This window comes from Cannabis sativa, chromosome 2 (genome assembly GCF_029168945.1).
Source record: "Cannabis sativa cultivar Pink pepper isolate KNU-18-1 chromosome 2, ASM2916894v1, whole genome shotgun sequence".
NCBI lineage: Eukaryota > Viridiplantae > Streptophyta > Magnoliopsida > Rosales > Cannabaceae > Cannabis > Cannabis sativa.
In genome coordinates, this window is record NC_083602.1 from 83,761,483 (window position 1) to 83,776,882 (window position 15,400).

General features: G+C 35.9%; 1 protein-coding gene and 1 non-coding gene across 2 annotated transcripts; one reads left to right on the forward strand and one right to left on the reverse strand.

Annotated features, from left to right (window-relative positions):
• The first annotated feature begins 352 nt into the window (after positions 1 to 352).
• Positions 353 to 2,559, forward strand: LOC115719972 (transcription factor MYB36-like). The gene is made up of 3 exons (XM_030649141.2): positions 353 to 583; positions 691 to 820; positions 1,386 to 2,559. The coding sequence occupies exons 1-3, from the start codon at positions 448 to 450 to the stop codon at positions 2,224 to 2,226; spliced, it is 1,107 nt and encodes a 368-aa protein (XP_030505001.2). The 5' UTR covers positions 353 to 447; the 3' UTR covers positions 2,227 to 2,559.
• Positions 2,560 to 10,069: 7,510 nt separating this feature from the next.
• LOC115721516 (small nucleolar RNA R71) lies at positions 10,070 to 10,176 on the reverse strand. The gene has a single exon (XR_004012533.1). It is a non-coding gene; the product is annotated as a small nucleolar RNA R71 (small nucleolar RNA).
• Positions 10,177 to 15,400: the final 5,224 nt, after the last annotated feature.

The following is a 15,400-nucleotide window of genomic DNA, read 5'->3' on the forward strand; positions in this document are numbered from 1 at the left end:
TGGCTTTCTACTTATTACTTAATTAGCAAGACTATTTTGAGAAAGAAAAGGAGAACGGTGAGGTTTTATGTGTGGGCAGCCAACATATATATATATATGAGTTGGAAAATTCTATTGCCACTTAACTAATTATTATAAATTAATTTAATATCTGGTGTTAGGAAAGTTTTATAATTTTAAAAAGTATTTTCTATCTATCCATTTGACTTATGCTATATATCTTCGAACAAAAAGCCATATATAATATTAAATATATTATATCTTTTGGCATTACTCTCTCAAACCCGTCTGTTTTTATTAAGGCATAAGGCAGCACTGTCTATTAATATGTACCCCACCAGAAGTTATTCATTTGGAAAGAAAAACAAAAAGTAAATACCTTTAGGTTCTTCTCCCTCTCAACAAGTTTGAAGATATATCCAAAAGTTTTCAGAGAGAGAGAGAGAGATGGGAAGATCTCCTTGTTGCGACAAGGCAAATGTGAAGAAGGGGCCATGGTCCCCAGAGGAAGATTTAAAGCTGAAGGAATACATTGAAAAATATGGAACTGGTGGAAATTGGATTGCACTTCCGCAAAAAGCTGGTAACACAAAATTTCCATTGATGGGTTTATAGGTATATATAATCGTCGTGTATATACAGTATGTATTAATATATGTATATATATTTGTTGGTTTTGTTCTGGATCAGGTCTGAAGCGATGTGGGAAAAGCTGCAGGCTCAGATGGCTTAACTATCTAAGGCCTAACATTAAACATGGTGAATTCTCAGATGAGGAAGACAGAATCATCTGCAACTTGTTTGCTAACATTGGAAGCAGGTACAGTAATTTCTTAATCATCATCATCATCTTCTTCTTCTTCTTCTTATTATTATTATTATTATTTTTTTTTTTGATGAAAGCTTCTTCTGCTTCATTAGAATTAATATTTTTAAACGGTTGTAATGGTGTGTAAATAGAGTTACTTTTCACATAATTGTGTGTTATGTTTGTGTGTGTGTTCATATCATTACTGTGTAAATATATATATATGTGTGTGTGCCTATAGTTATTTTTGTATAGCACTAATTCGATATATTTCCTTATTTCGATTTTCCTAATAAACATATGAGGTAAGATCATCCTAAAACAGTACCCTACAATGTCAAATGTGTCTAAATTAAGTTTGCATTTCTCAGCGAAGAGAATCAACTTAATCTTGGGTAATTCCTATGCGTGCATGCCATGTTTAGATCTAAAATAAAGTATCCACTTACAGCTATTAATTAGTAACAATAGAAATCGGCCAGCTTCTGAAATCGGCCAGCTTCTGTTTTTCTTCTAATTATACTAAATTTAATTATTATTTTTTACAAAATGTTTTGAACTTTTAACTTAATCACAGGTGGTCAATTATAGCTGCTCAGCTGCCAGGAAGGACTGATAATGATATCAAGAACTATTGGAACACAAAGCTCAAAAAGAAACTCATGGGTTTGGCACCTCAAATTTCTCAGAGAAAAGTTCCACTAGTACCATTTCCTAATTCTTCTCATGAGATCCTTACTACTTCCATTTATAATATTGAACCTCTACTTCCTATACCGTCACTTTATAGGCCTTTTTCTTCAGGCTTAGAAGATCAAAAGTTAAATAGGATGTTGTCTTCCTCTTATCCAAAAATCCCACCTAGTGCTACTACTTCATTTAATTTTCAAACTCAAATGCCAGAGAAGTATTTGGTTGCTACTGCTACTAAAACTACAAATAATGATAATGATACTGATAGTAGCCCTATCTCATTCTCATATAACTGTATCCCTGTGAAGGATAACAATATTCTTTCTTTTGGAAGTAATCAAGGAAGAAGCTGTAGTAGTTCATCTGATGGGAGCTGCAACAAGCTGATTAGCTATGGTGGCTGTAAACTCAAGCAAGAGGAACTACAAATGGCTTTTCATCATCAACAACCATATAACATTAATATGGGTAATTTTAATAATGTTTTTCAAGAACAGATGATAATCAACTATGACGATAATAATCTGACCTGGGCTGCTCAAAAGCCAAATGGGTATTTTGGAGAGAGCTCATTAGAGAAATATTCATGCGGTCTTGATCAAGATCATGATGTTAAGCAGCTAATTAGTAGTAGTATTAATAATAATAATAATAATAATAATAATAATAATTTTATTAATTTTGATGAAAAAAAGACACAGGACAAGGTCATGTACTTCTACTAAATATATTTATGTACATATATATTATTAATATTATTTTTCATTTTGAGCTGAGATATGACTGACTGCAAGTGAAATCAGAAAGATTTGATGGGGTAAGGGGGCATGGTCGTGCGGTGGGGCAAAAAAAGAGATTCAGTCATAAAAGGAAAAGAGACTTTATTTGAGGAGTTGATGTGGTTTATTTATTTTTTTTTTTTTGGATGAAAAGAGACTTTTATGTTGTGCATATTTCTTTTTCTTTTCAGAACCTTGCGGTAATAATAATAATATTATTAAAGATAAATAGCGGCGTAACTACCCAAAGTTTTAAGTTTGTAAGTGGCATAATCTCAATGTTTATTTTTAGCAGCATAAGTACCCAATGTTTGTAAAACTATAATTTTTTTCTAATTATTTTGTCAGTACAAACTCTGTTATTTTCTTAAATAGATCACATATAAGATCAAAATTTTAGATCATTGGGTCTAGATATAAATATATAGTATCATTTACTTTCAAATACTTCTTTAAGAAATTCAAAAGAGAGTCTGTACTCACAAAATTGGAGGAAAATTACAGTTTTACAAATATTAGGTACTTATGCCACTAAAAATAAACATTAATTTTATGCCCTTTATAAACTTAAAACTTTGAGTACTTATGTCACTATTTACCCTATTATTAATATTAATACTTCAGGGCAAACCTAGAATCGTGCCCCCAATATGTTGTCAGCCGAACTAGATAGAGAAATAATTATAATAATAATAGAGTTATCTATAATTGTATTATTAATTATATATTGTTTTAAGAACAAGAATCTTATGCCCAAACGAAACCAACAAATGCAACTCTAATAATATTATAGTGTATACAGCTTTTTTGATATTTTATAATCTATATATAAACTAATATAAATATGTATATATGGATCATTTTTTAATAGGTATTACCCATACTAAATAAATTTAACTATAAATATTAATTTTAAAAATATTAAATCATCAAATTTTAATCCAATAACGAATAATAAAAGAGAAATTTGAATTTCTATGATTAGTTTAACTACTTAATTAAAAAAAAAAATATCAAAAAATATTTCTTTTTATACTATTTCAAAAATATGTTCACATAAAAATATTTAAGTGAAACTCAACTTTTACTTATCTTTTTTTTGCTAAAAACTTTTTTTTAATTTTTTTAAACCGATAGAACAATCTCAGCTCATATGATATAAAAGTGACAGAATTTTCTAGTTATATAGAAAAATTAAGCTTAAAAACTCAATTTTTTCTAATTTTATCCATTCATAGGTAATACCCATCAAGAGTGCACCCATATATATATATATATATATATAACAGAGATATAAAGCACTCAGGTGCTATAGTTTAAAATTACTCTAAATAGCTTAATCTACTCTTTTCTTAATTCTTTCATATTTTTAATTTTTTTAGGCTAATTAGGATTTTTGCCCCCTAAACTTTGACATGTACCAAATCATGCTCCCTGAACTTTTAATGTCGTTAAAAATGCCCCATGAACTATTGAGATTGTTGGATTTAAGGACTTCTGTCTAATTTCATTCAATTTTACTATTTCAGTGATTGTTTAAGTACTAAACCATGCTCCCCGTACTTTGATATCTACCAAATCATGCCCCTCGAACTTTGACATGTTTTAAATTATGGCACCTAAACTTTCATCCATGTTAGATTTTTTTTACTAAAATTGGAAAAAAATCTTTAAATCGAATAATCTCAATAGTGCAAGGGGCATTTTTAACGACCTTAAAAGTTCAGGGGGCATGATTTGGTACATGTCAAAGTTTTGGGAGAAAAAATCCTTATTAGCCTTTTTTATTAGATTAATGTTTACTAATCAATTAATAAATCTACCACTACTTTTTAGAATTTGGGATAATGTGAATGAGGTTTCATCTCAAAACTAATTGACAATGGGAGGAAGAGCTCATTCATGTTATTGTTGGGTTTTGTGCCCTAAATAAAATCCTTTACAATCTGATTAGTTATCAATATAAGAAATTTGAAGTGATTTATGTTTGCATGAATTTTACATGCTAATGGTTTAATATGTTTATTACATTTACACACAAAATCAGTTAAGTCCAGATCATATGTTCATTGACAATTACTGTATCGTCAACACAGTGGAATGTGATTGTGATCATATGAATCAAAAGACTAAGTCCCTGTTTCATCAGTGTTTTGGATTTACACTAATGTGATAATCAGCGATGATGTGTACTTACACTTGGAGTAAGTGTTATGTTCTTTCCAGGACATTAGTAAAGTATACTAGTTTCGAATGTATGGAGTATACATTGGACTGCACCGATATTGCAACTTAGTCAAGATATTATAAACTTACTGTTATATCTTTCCAAGTTAATATCAGTAGTTGATCTTAAGATTAAAAGAATCTAAATCCTGATATGCTTAGGCTCGACTCAGGAGTACTATTCATGTTCTTTGATTTATTAGTTAAGCCTACTTTTGGGTCAGGATGATACGTATATTTTGGGAACATGATAGTATGATTGAGTGGGAGTGCTGAACATAAATATGGAATCTATAGCTTCTACTGGTGTATAGAAGTCAAGTGATGATTCCCTTCGAGCTTAGCTAAATAGAAGTAAATGGATGAGCTCTTGTTTAAGTGACTAATTCTTAGATCACTAAACATCATTTACAGGTAGCTAAGTGTTTTAAGGGTCAAAATACATTGAGGGGTGAGAACGGTAAAATTATCCCATCTCGATGTAAATCATCTATATAGAGGATCTTTGATCACAATAAGATTATAACAATGGTTAAATGAGATAGCATATCTATATCGTGGAACATATAATATGCTCTATATAAGTCTGAGAGTGCAATTCTAAGTTCTAAGAGTGGATTCAACGAAGAATTAATAAGTAGGGATTTACTTAGTAAATTCGGTTCACTTATTGGAAGCTCAGCATATACATCCATGGTCCCCATTCTAGTTGAGACTATATTTCTTGTAAGATTCAATAATTGATTTGTGATTAATCAATTATAATTCTAAAGTTGGACTATGTCTAATTTGTGAATTTTCACTAAGTAGGGGCGAAATTGTAAAGAAAAGAGATTCTAGGTTTATTTATTTATTAATAGACTTTATATGTCTAATTAATATTAAATTAAATGACAATATTATTTAATAATCTATTTTAGTTATTAAATAATTAGTTTTGGCATTTAAATGGTTAGAATTGGAAAATTAGCGTTTTTTTAGAAAATAGAAATAAAATTTGTGAAAACTGCAAAAACCAAGTGGGGCCCATTACACACCATGGCCGGCCACTTAAACTGGTTTTTTAAATTGATATTTTCATTATTTTAATGCTAAATAATTCCTAACCTAAACCTATTAGTTGCCTATAAATAGAAAGTGATGGCTCAGTCAAATCACAAGTTTTCAATAACCTTTTCTGTCAGAAAATTCTCTCTTCAGAAAAACTAAGCCTTCCCTTTTCTCTCTATAGCCGAAATCATCTCTCTCTTTTCCTCTTCATAAATTTCGAACCTTAGTGATAGAGTAAGTGCCCACACACAGCAAGTAGTACCTCAATCATAGATTGGAAGACTGTGAAGGATCACACACAAAGAGAAGGACATTCGGGCTCAGATGTTGATAATACTCTGCGACAGAAAGGATACAAGGGTTAGAGATCTGAGTGGAAGGAGACATTAATTCCGCTGCCATCAATGTAAGGTTTTCTTAACTTTATATGTGTTTATTTATCGTTTTAGAAAGTTCATATTTAGGGTGTTAAACAACATACTTGTGAGTAGATCTAAGATCCTGGTAAAATAAATTCCAACAATTATATATGACAAGTTATTTCCACACATTGGCAATGTGGTACTAACTCTAATATACCCTCCTCACGTTTGGGCCTAAAAAGTGTGAGTATAACGAACGACCTTTAAGAGACCACAGAGCCGAACGTGACATTTGAAAGAATCCCACAAGGCCAAATATTAGGATATTTGTGGGTGTATACGTCGAGAAATTTATTGATATTGAAATAGGTCAAATATCCTGTTATACCCGAAATTTGGCTGGAGGACACGTGTCAAGGTAAAGGGAATGTGAATCGGTGCAATACCTTTTTATGGAATAACTCATTAATTGCGTAAGTATCAGAGTACATTTGTAACATGCTGACTATAAGTTCTTAGGCGAGGAATCAATGTAGAAACTGGCACTTAGTGTATTAACGAGAAACAATATGTCGCTAAAGGGGAATAGCGAGGCACCAGTTAAAAGTGACACATACCTTAGCTTGCAATGAGCAAACTAAGTGTAAAAGTCAGATCGGCTCGAAGAACAAGTATGCGAGATGACCATCTCGCTATGAGGAAACTTCCTATAGTTTCATCAAACTAACAAGAGCGAGGCTCATAACCCTAGCAAGTCAGAGGATTTCTGTATACCAGCGATCGACGTAAGACATACATTGTCGACCTCGGAAAGAAGAATGGTCCCAGCTCGCTATTGGGATCACTACAATCAAGTTTCTGTCGAGACATCTCCAGATTCAACAATTAAAGACGTGTTTAATACACGATATTCTTAACCCAGTAAAAGCAGGAAAATTACAGCTATACGATCTTCAAAATCATACACTGCATTTACATTTTGTGATATGTAATCAGATCCCACGATTTTATGGATAATGGTTGTAAACATATTTTGGTGGGATAATGGCTGTAAACATGTTTTGGTGGGATAATGGCTGTAAACATATTTTGGTAAGCTTTGTAATTAACTGCCACTATACAATTATAAATAGTGGCAAACAATCTCAAAAAAGGGACGAAAAAACTCTTATGAAAGAGGTCCTGAAAAAATACTTAGAAATTTGAATAAGACCGACTCGTGGACTATGCAGAATTTTAACTACAAGACCACGTAAAAAACCCTATGTTCATATTTTATTTTTCTATAGCTTTTATTTTTTCTGTGTTGAATTATCATCGTGAGGCTCAAATTTGGTTAACGAAAATGTGCGTTAACAGTTTGGTGATTTCATTGATAGCCTCAGTGAAAAAGCTCAGAAAAAGCCATCCCTTCTTTTAAAGAAAAACCTTCTCCTTTATGGCTGAAAATCCAGAGAATATTAACACCCCACATGAGAAAACTAACCATCGTTCTGGAAAAGAGCCCATGGGCTCTAGAAGATCTACCAATCCGCAGTCCAGAAGGACAACCTGTTCCAAGAGGGCCCAACCTGAGGATGGCCCCAGTACTCAGACCACACTTCCCCCGAGAACTCAGCCCGACGTTGGTCTTAGTACGTGAACAATGCGCTCGAGGAGAACTCAGCGTAGGAATCGTTCGAATCCTGGGACGAGGGATGAAGAGCTCAATTATGGAGGTGCCCAATCTGTGGGAGAAAGAACTTATGAAACAGAAAGTCGCCGCCTGAGACGCCGTCTAGAAGAGGCACAGTGTTGAAATGCTAAGTTAGAACGTGAGGCAGCCTCGTCCAGGGCGGTTGTTAGGTTATATTTACCCTGTGTATCGGGTCTAATAGTTAAGCATTTTCTCGGTTATTGGTGTCTTTTGGAGCGGTTTTACGCTTGATTTTCCTTGTTTCAAGTTCCCGGGGCATTAGAGTTCAAATTCAGTCAATTGACGAAAAGACGGAACAAACTGATGAAAAATCGGCCAAAGCTGCTCAATGGGAGTTAGTAGTCATGACCAGTGTGGAGCCTAGTCGTGACCCTTTTATTTGGGCACGACCATGGTCGTGACTTGGGAGATTTGGCAGAAACTCAGTTTTTCGAGTTTTTCCTGTGGTCGCGACCAGCCTTTAAGTGGGTCGCGACCAGGTACGGAAAACGTGATTTTTTACCTAATTCAGATTTTTTCCCAATTAGAGGCACATCTTTGATTCCTATATAAGGAACACGATTCAGAAAGCCAAGGCAAGCAGAAATATGCCTGAAAAGTGAATGAAAGAGGAGAGGATCAATCTTGAAGACTCGGAGCGATATCACCATCTAGTTTCTTTCTTTTACCCTCTATTTATTTTTTATGTCTAGTTTTGTTTCAGAATTAAACATGGATGTTTTTATTATTGTTATGAGCTAAATTTCCCATTTAGGGAGGATGATGGAATCTTGTTTGAAGTTTTGCCTAGTTAATGAATAATTGCCATTCCACCATCTTGATTTGTGAAATTATCTATATTTGTGTTTAAATTCCATGTGTAGGCTTCATCACCTTCTACATTTTCTATGATCTCAATTCAAAATATGAAAAGTGAGAATTGAGAATGCTAAAATTGGATAATCGAGGTTCTATGTGAAACGAGAGTATCTGCATGACCTATATGACATTTAGATTATTACTTAATGCTGATTACTAGGGGTGTTCATAAAAACCGAAAAACCGAAACCGACCATCAAACCGACCAGACCGTAACTGAATTTTCGGTTCCACGTCATCACCGAATTTGGCGGTCGGTTTCGATTTTGGTTTTTTTGACACGGCGGTCGGTTTCGGTTCTTGAAATAAAAAAATAGTTTAACCAAAAAACCGTCGAAACCGCCAAAAACCGCCAAAAACCGCCTAAAACCGCCAAAAACCGCCCAAAACCGCCAAACTGAAAACCGCCAAAAACCGTACGGTCGGTTTTATACGGTTATAATTTCTAAACGGTCGGTTATACAATTTTAAAAACCGACCATAACCGACCGATTTTCACCCCTACTGATTACATGTTAGTTTAATTAAGAGATTAATTACAGTATATGTGGTTTAGAACTTAAAAGATTTGAAAAGAGTTAGGTTAATTTTATAATCTGTCATTTACATCAAGAACAGGATAGCAATTAGGCATTAACAATTCGGTAAACACACAACAGGATTCTCCTCCCTATCTTCTCATCTTGATTAATATTCACTTGTTTCTTTAAGTTTCTTGAATTACTTTTATTTAGTTTAAATGTTGAAAATTATTGATTTGCCAAATAGAATCATAAGTATAATTTAGTGGTAATTAATCCAATTCCCTGTGGTTCGACCTCACTTGCGTGAGTTTACTACTTGATTACGTGCATTTGCGTATTGTTTTACAAATTTCGTAACAAGTTTTTGGCATCGTTGCCGGGGAATTGTATAAAGATTAATATTACATAAAATTATACTAACTTCTACTTTGGTCTATTTCTCTTGCTAATTTCTAATCTGTTTCTTACAATATTGTCTCTATCTATTTCAGGGATTTTAAGTGTATGCGCCGTCAAGGACAAGGAGTCACATTGCCCATTGATCCTGAAATTGAGAAGACTTGTAGGAGAAACAGAATGAACAAAAGGCAAGAGAAAGTTTTAGCAACAGCTGAAACACCAGAAATCATGGCTGATAACACTAATGTTGCGAATAATAGAGGTAACAACAGTAATAATGGAGGTGCCGTTGAAGATCAAGCAAATGGCCGTAGCTTGAGAGATTATATTCTCCCAACTCTCACGGGGTTCAGTCATGCATCAGACCACCAGCAGTGGATGCTAACAACTTCAAAATAAAGCCTGCCATACTTCAAATGGTGCAGTCTTCAGTCCAATTTGGTGGACTCCCTTCTAAAGAGCCCAATCTGCACTTATCAAACTTCATGGAATTATGTGAGACTTTCAAAGTCAATGGAGTTACTGATGATGCCATCCGTTTGAGACTGTTTCCATTCTCATTGAGAGAACGAGCCAAGAGTTGGTTGAACTCCTTGCCTCCAAATTCTATAGCCACATGGAATGACTTGGCAACAAAATTTCTGTCTAAGTTCTTTCCTCCAGCAAAGTCTGCTAAGTTGCGAGGAGAAATCAACAATTTTTGTCAGCTGGATAATGAATCTCTCCATGAGTCTTGGGAGAGGTTCAAGGATCTCATCAGAAAGTGCCCTCATCATGGTATTGAGAAGTGGATGTTGGTTCACAACTTTTACAACGGGTTGATAGGTAACACTAGAACCCTTATAGATGCAGCAGCTGGTGGAGCATTTATGAGGAAAAGTGCAAATGAGGTTTATGATTTGCTGGAAGAGATGGCCCTGAATAATCAGCAGTGACCAACTAAAAGCAGCCAAACAAAGAAGGTGGCTGATATGCTTGAAGTGGAGGGCATTACCAAGTTGAAAACCCAGGTAGAGGCCCTAACAAAACTGATGGTTGTTCAAGCAAAACAAGCTGAAGTGGTCTGTGAGCTATGTGGAGGTCCTCATCCCTATGCAGAGTGCCAGGAAGATGTGAATAATTTTCCAATGGATGAAGCAAAATCCATTAGAAATTACTCTCAAAACAACAACAACTATGGGTTTAATCAAGGAGGGAATCGAAGGAATAGTGGGTTCTATCAACAGAGAAATCAGAACCAGACACAGAACCAATAACAGACTCAGCAACAAAGCTCTAGTGGGAATTCTGGTCTTCAGACAGATTTATTATTGCAATTTATGACAGAGACTAGATCTTCCATTAAGGACTTACAAACTCAGATGGGGCAACTTGAAACTCAGATAGCAACTCATCCTCAAGAAAACTTGCCTAGTACAACCGAAGTTAATCCTAAAGAAAACTACATGGACATTGGGTGATGTTAAGGGAATCAGTCCCTCTACAGTTATGCATCGAATTTTAATGGAGGAGCACGCCAAGCCGACTACTGATGCACAACGAAGACTTAACCCACCAATGAAAGAAGTTGTCAGACAAGCGGTTGTAAAGTGGCTAGATGCTGGTGTGGCATATCCCATTTCAGATAGCAAGTGGGTCAGCCCAGTACAAGTGGTACCCAAGAAAGGAGGGATGACTGTGGTAAAGAATGAGAAGAATGAATTAATCCCTACTAGAACACTTACTGGTTGGAGGATCTGCATTGATTACAAAAAGCTTAACAAGGCAACCTGGAAAGACCATTTTCCCTTGCCCTTCATTGATCACATCTTAGACCGGTTGGCGGGGCAAGAATATTACTGTTTCTTAGCACCTGAGGATCAAGAGAAGACTACTTTCACATGTCCTTATGGTACTTTTGCTTTTAGGAGAATGCCCTTTGGACTATGTAATGCACCTGCAACATTTCAAAGGTGTATGATGGCTATCTTTTCGGACTTAATCGAATCATGCATAGAGATCTTTATGGATGATTTCTCAGTCTTTGGCGCTTCATTCGATCATTGTGTAGAGAATTTGGAGAAGGTGTTAATCAAATGTGAAAAGTCAAACTTGGTCCTAAACAAGGAGAAGTGTAACTTTATGGTAACAGAAGGGATAGTTTTGGGACACAAGATCTCGGAAGCAGGTATTGAGGTGGATAAACCAAATGTGTCAACAGTAGAGAATTTTCCTCCTCCAGTTTCTGTGAAAGGAGTAAGGAGTTTCTTGGGTCATGCTGGTTTCTACTGAAGATTTATTAAGGATTTCTCCAAGATCTCTAAACCGTTGTCCAATCTACTTGTTAATGGGGCTCCTTTTGAGTTTGGGGAAGAATGTTTGAAGGCATTCCAAGTTCTTAAGGAGAAATTGATTTCAGCACCAATAGTCACTTCACCAAATTGGGAGTTGCCCTTCGAGTTGATGTGTGATGCAAGTGACTACGCAATCAGAGCGGTCTTGGGTCAACGAGTTGACAGGGCGTTTCATACAATCTTCTATGCTAGTAGAACCCTGAATGATGCTCAACTAAATTATGCCACGACGGAGAAAGAGATGCTGGCAATTGTGTTTGCATGTGATAAGTTTCGCCCATATCTAATTGAAAATAAGGTAATAGTTTACACGGACCACTTAGCGATTAAGTACCTTATGACCAAGAAGGATGAAAAACCAAGGCTGATTCGATGGGTGCTCCTACTCCAGGAATTTGACATAGAGATAAAGGATCAGAAGGGGACTGAAAATCTAGTAGCAGTCTGGCAAGACTAGAATTAGAAGAAAGCCAGAATGCAAAAGAGGTGCAAATTAATGAAGAAATTCCTGATGAACAACTCTTTAGTTTGAGGGAAAACCTGATGGTACCTTGGTATGCTGATTATGTCAACTTCTTAGCTGCCAACACAACTCCTCCTGAGCTATCTCGTCAACAATCAAAGAAATTCTTTTCTGAGGTAAAGCATTACTATTGGGAAGAGCCAATTCTCTACAAACACTGTGCTGATCAGATAATTAGGAGATGTGTGCTTGAAGAGGAGATGTACTCTATTCTAAACCACTGCCATGCATTACCATGCGGGGGACATTTCAGTGGCACAAGAACTGCTGCTAAAGTGTTGCAAAGCGGATTCTTTTGGCCTATTCTTTTCAAGGATGTGATCGTTGTCAGCGAACAGGAAATATCTCAAGGAGAAACGAAATGCCTTTGACAGGAATCTTGGAAGTGGAATTGTTCGATGTTTGGTGGATAGATTTTATGGGTCCTTTTCCTTCATCTTTTAGCAATTTGTACATCTTATTGGCTGTGGACTATGTCTCGAAATGGGCTGAAGCTGCAGCAACTCCAACCAATGATGGTAAAACAGTTCTTACCTTCCTTCAAAAGAATATATTTACTCGGTTAGGTACTCCCCGAGCAATCATAAGCGATGAAGGGAGTCACTTCTGCAATAAACAGTTTGAAGCACTCCTCTCTAGATATGGCGTTTGCCATAGAACTGCTCTGCCCTACCATCCACAAAGCAATGGCCAAGCTATAATTTCTAACCGGGAAATAAAGATGATATTGGAGAAAACAGTGCATAGATCAAGAAAAGACTGGTCACGAAAGCTAGATGATGCACTATGGGCTTATAGAACAACGTTTAAAACACCGATCAGAATGTCACCATATCGGTTGGTGTTTGGAAAAGCTTGCCATCTGCCGGTAGAATTAGAGCATAAGGCCTATTGGGCTATGAAGACCCTCAACATGGACTTGAAAGCTGCAGGAGAGAAAAGACTGCTGCAATTGAATGAGTTGGAGGAGTTCAGAAACGAGGCTTACGAGAATGCTAAGATCTACAAGGAGAGAATGAAGAAGTGGCATGACCGAAGCTTAGCCAGAAAGGAGTTTCAACCTGGGCAGCAAGTTTTACTTTTCAATTCAAGGTTGAAATTTTTTCCTGGCAAGTTAAAGTCAAGATGGTCGTGACCGTTTACAGTGGTCAAGGCGTTTCCCTATGGAGCTGTAGAACTAAAAGGGGAAGGTCCAAAAACGTTTAAGGTTAATGGACAGCGTTTAAAGCTCTACTTGGGAGGTCAAATTGACTAAGCCAAGTCCGCCATTATTCTGGTGCCTCTCTAAAAGGAACAACTCGTCGTCCGACTAGATGACGATAAAGGCAACGCTCTTGGGAGGCAACCCCAGTGTTTTTCTTTACTTTTTCAAACTTTTTGCAATTTTTTTTAGTTTTTGTTTTAGTGTTTTTAGTATTTTAAATTTTTGGTAAAGTACCAGACATTATATTTTTCCAATTGAATCGGGAAAAACGTGAAAAAATAAAAAAAATAATTTTTTTCGGGACTCAGAACCCAGTGGTCACGACCATGGTGTTCCTGGGTCGCGACCCTTTTCTTTGGTCGCGACCTGGGCAATTACAGAAACCCAGGAATTTTTTAGCTCCAGTAGTCGCGACCAGGGCATAAGCTAGTCGCGACCCTTTTTCATGGTCGCGACCATGGCAGTTTCCAGAAACCACAAGAATTTCAAATTCAAGCTAGTCGCAACAAACCCATGGGCTAGTCGAGACCAGCTGACGAATTTCTATAAAAAAAACCCCAATTTTCACCCCATTAAACCTAAACCTAAACTAATTTTTCTCAGTCGTTTCCACCTTTTTCCTCAGCAGAAAACCACCAAAAGTCACCATTCTTCAATTCTTTTCATCTTCTTGCCAATTTCTCAATCCCAATCCATACCAAAACTTAATTTCACTCATCAATCTTCACTTTTCATCAAAAATCACACCAAAAATCATCAATTTCACTCCCAATCCAAAAATTAATGGTTCTTCATCTTCAACCTCAAGCTTTCAAGAATATTCAACAATGGAGGTGGAGTAGTGGCTTTTTCGGGTTTGTAAGTATCACTCTCTATCATATTTGAGAAATTGATTGAGTATTTAGGGATTTTTGGTGAACATAGTGATTATTTTGGAAATTTTTGTTGATAGTGGAATTGTTGGGTTTATATTGAGGATTTGAATTGTTATTGGTACTATCTATACTGTTGTGGTGATTTTAAAAATTTAGGAAAGTAAGAATTTTAAGGGGAAGTGCTGCCTAATTTTGTCTAGAATTATTTTTGGAAAAAACTTTGTCATTGTGATATTATGGGGCCTAAGAGAACAAGGCACATTGAAGAAGGGGGAACATCATCAAACCCGCCACCTACGGGTTTTGATTGAACCCGGTTTCTAAGTGAGGCGGCACGAATCCGGTTCATGAGGCTTAAGGTTAGGCCATACATCGATGATCGGTGTATTGAATTCTCTGAGAATCCTTTGAGGCGTCAACCAACGCTTGAAACAATTCGTGCCCCAATTGAAAGAATGAAGTGGGGCAGTTTTGTGGATGCTAGGGGCCGAGCCAATGTCACCATGGCATGTGAATTTCTCACCAATTGACCCAAGCGCGGAAATGGGGAAGTGAAGGTGCGGGGTAAGAAAGTTCCCGCTACTGCAACTACTAAAATTTGGCCTTTTAGTGACACTATTTAGTGACACGCACAAAAGTGCGCGTCACTAAATAGATAGGAGTAATTTTTAGTGACATGCACAATTAGACTCTAAATGTTCAGTGTTAGTCTCTTGCAATGCGTGTCACTAAAGATTAAAATCTATTTTTTTTTATTTTTTATTAATTTGAGACCTATATTGACACGCCAAGCACGTGTGGGTAAATGTACCCTGACACACCTGGCGCGTCACTATATCAATACTCTAATTTTTTTTTAAAAAAAGTACAGCTGTAATTTAAAATAAATAAAAAAATAAAAAAATTATCAAATCCCAACTAAAATACAATTTATATAATTATCACCTCTCTCTCTCTTCTCAAACAAAAACCCTAACAACCCTTATCTCTTTCCCCTCTCTCTCTTATACACGAAAGAAAACCCTTAACCTTCTAACAGCCAACAGCCGCATGAGGCCTCTCATCTCAGC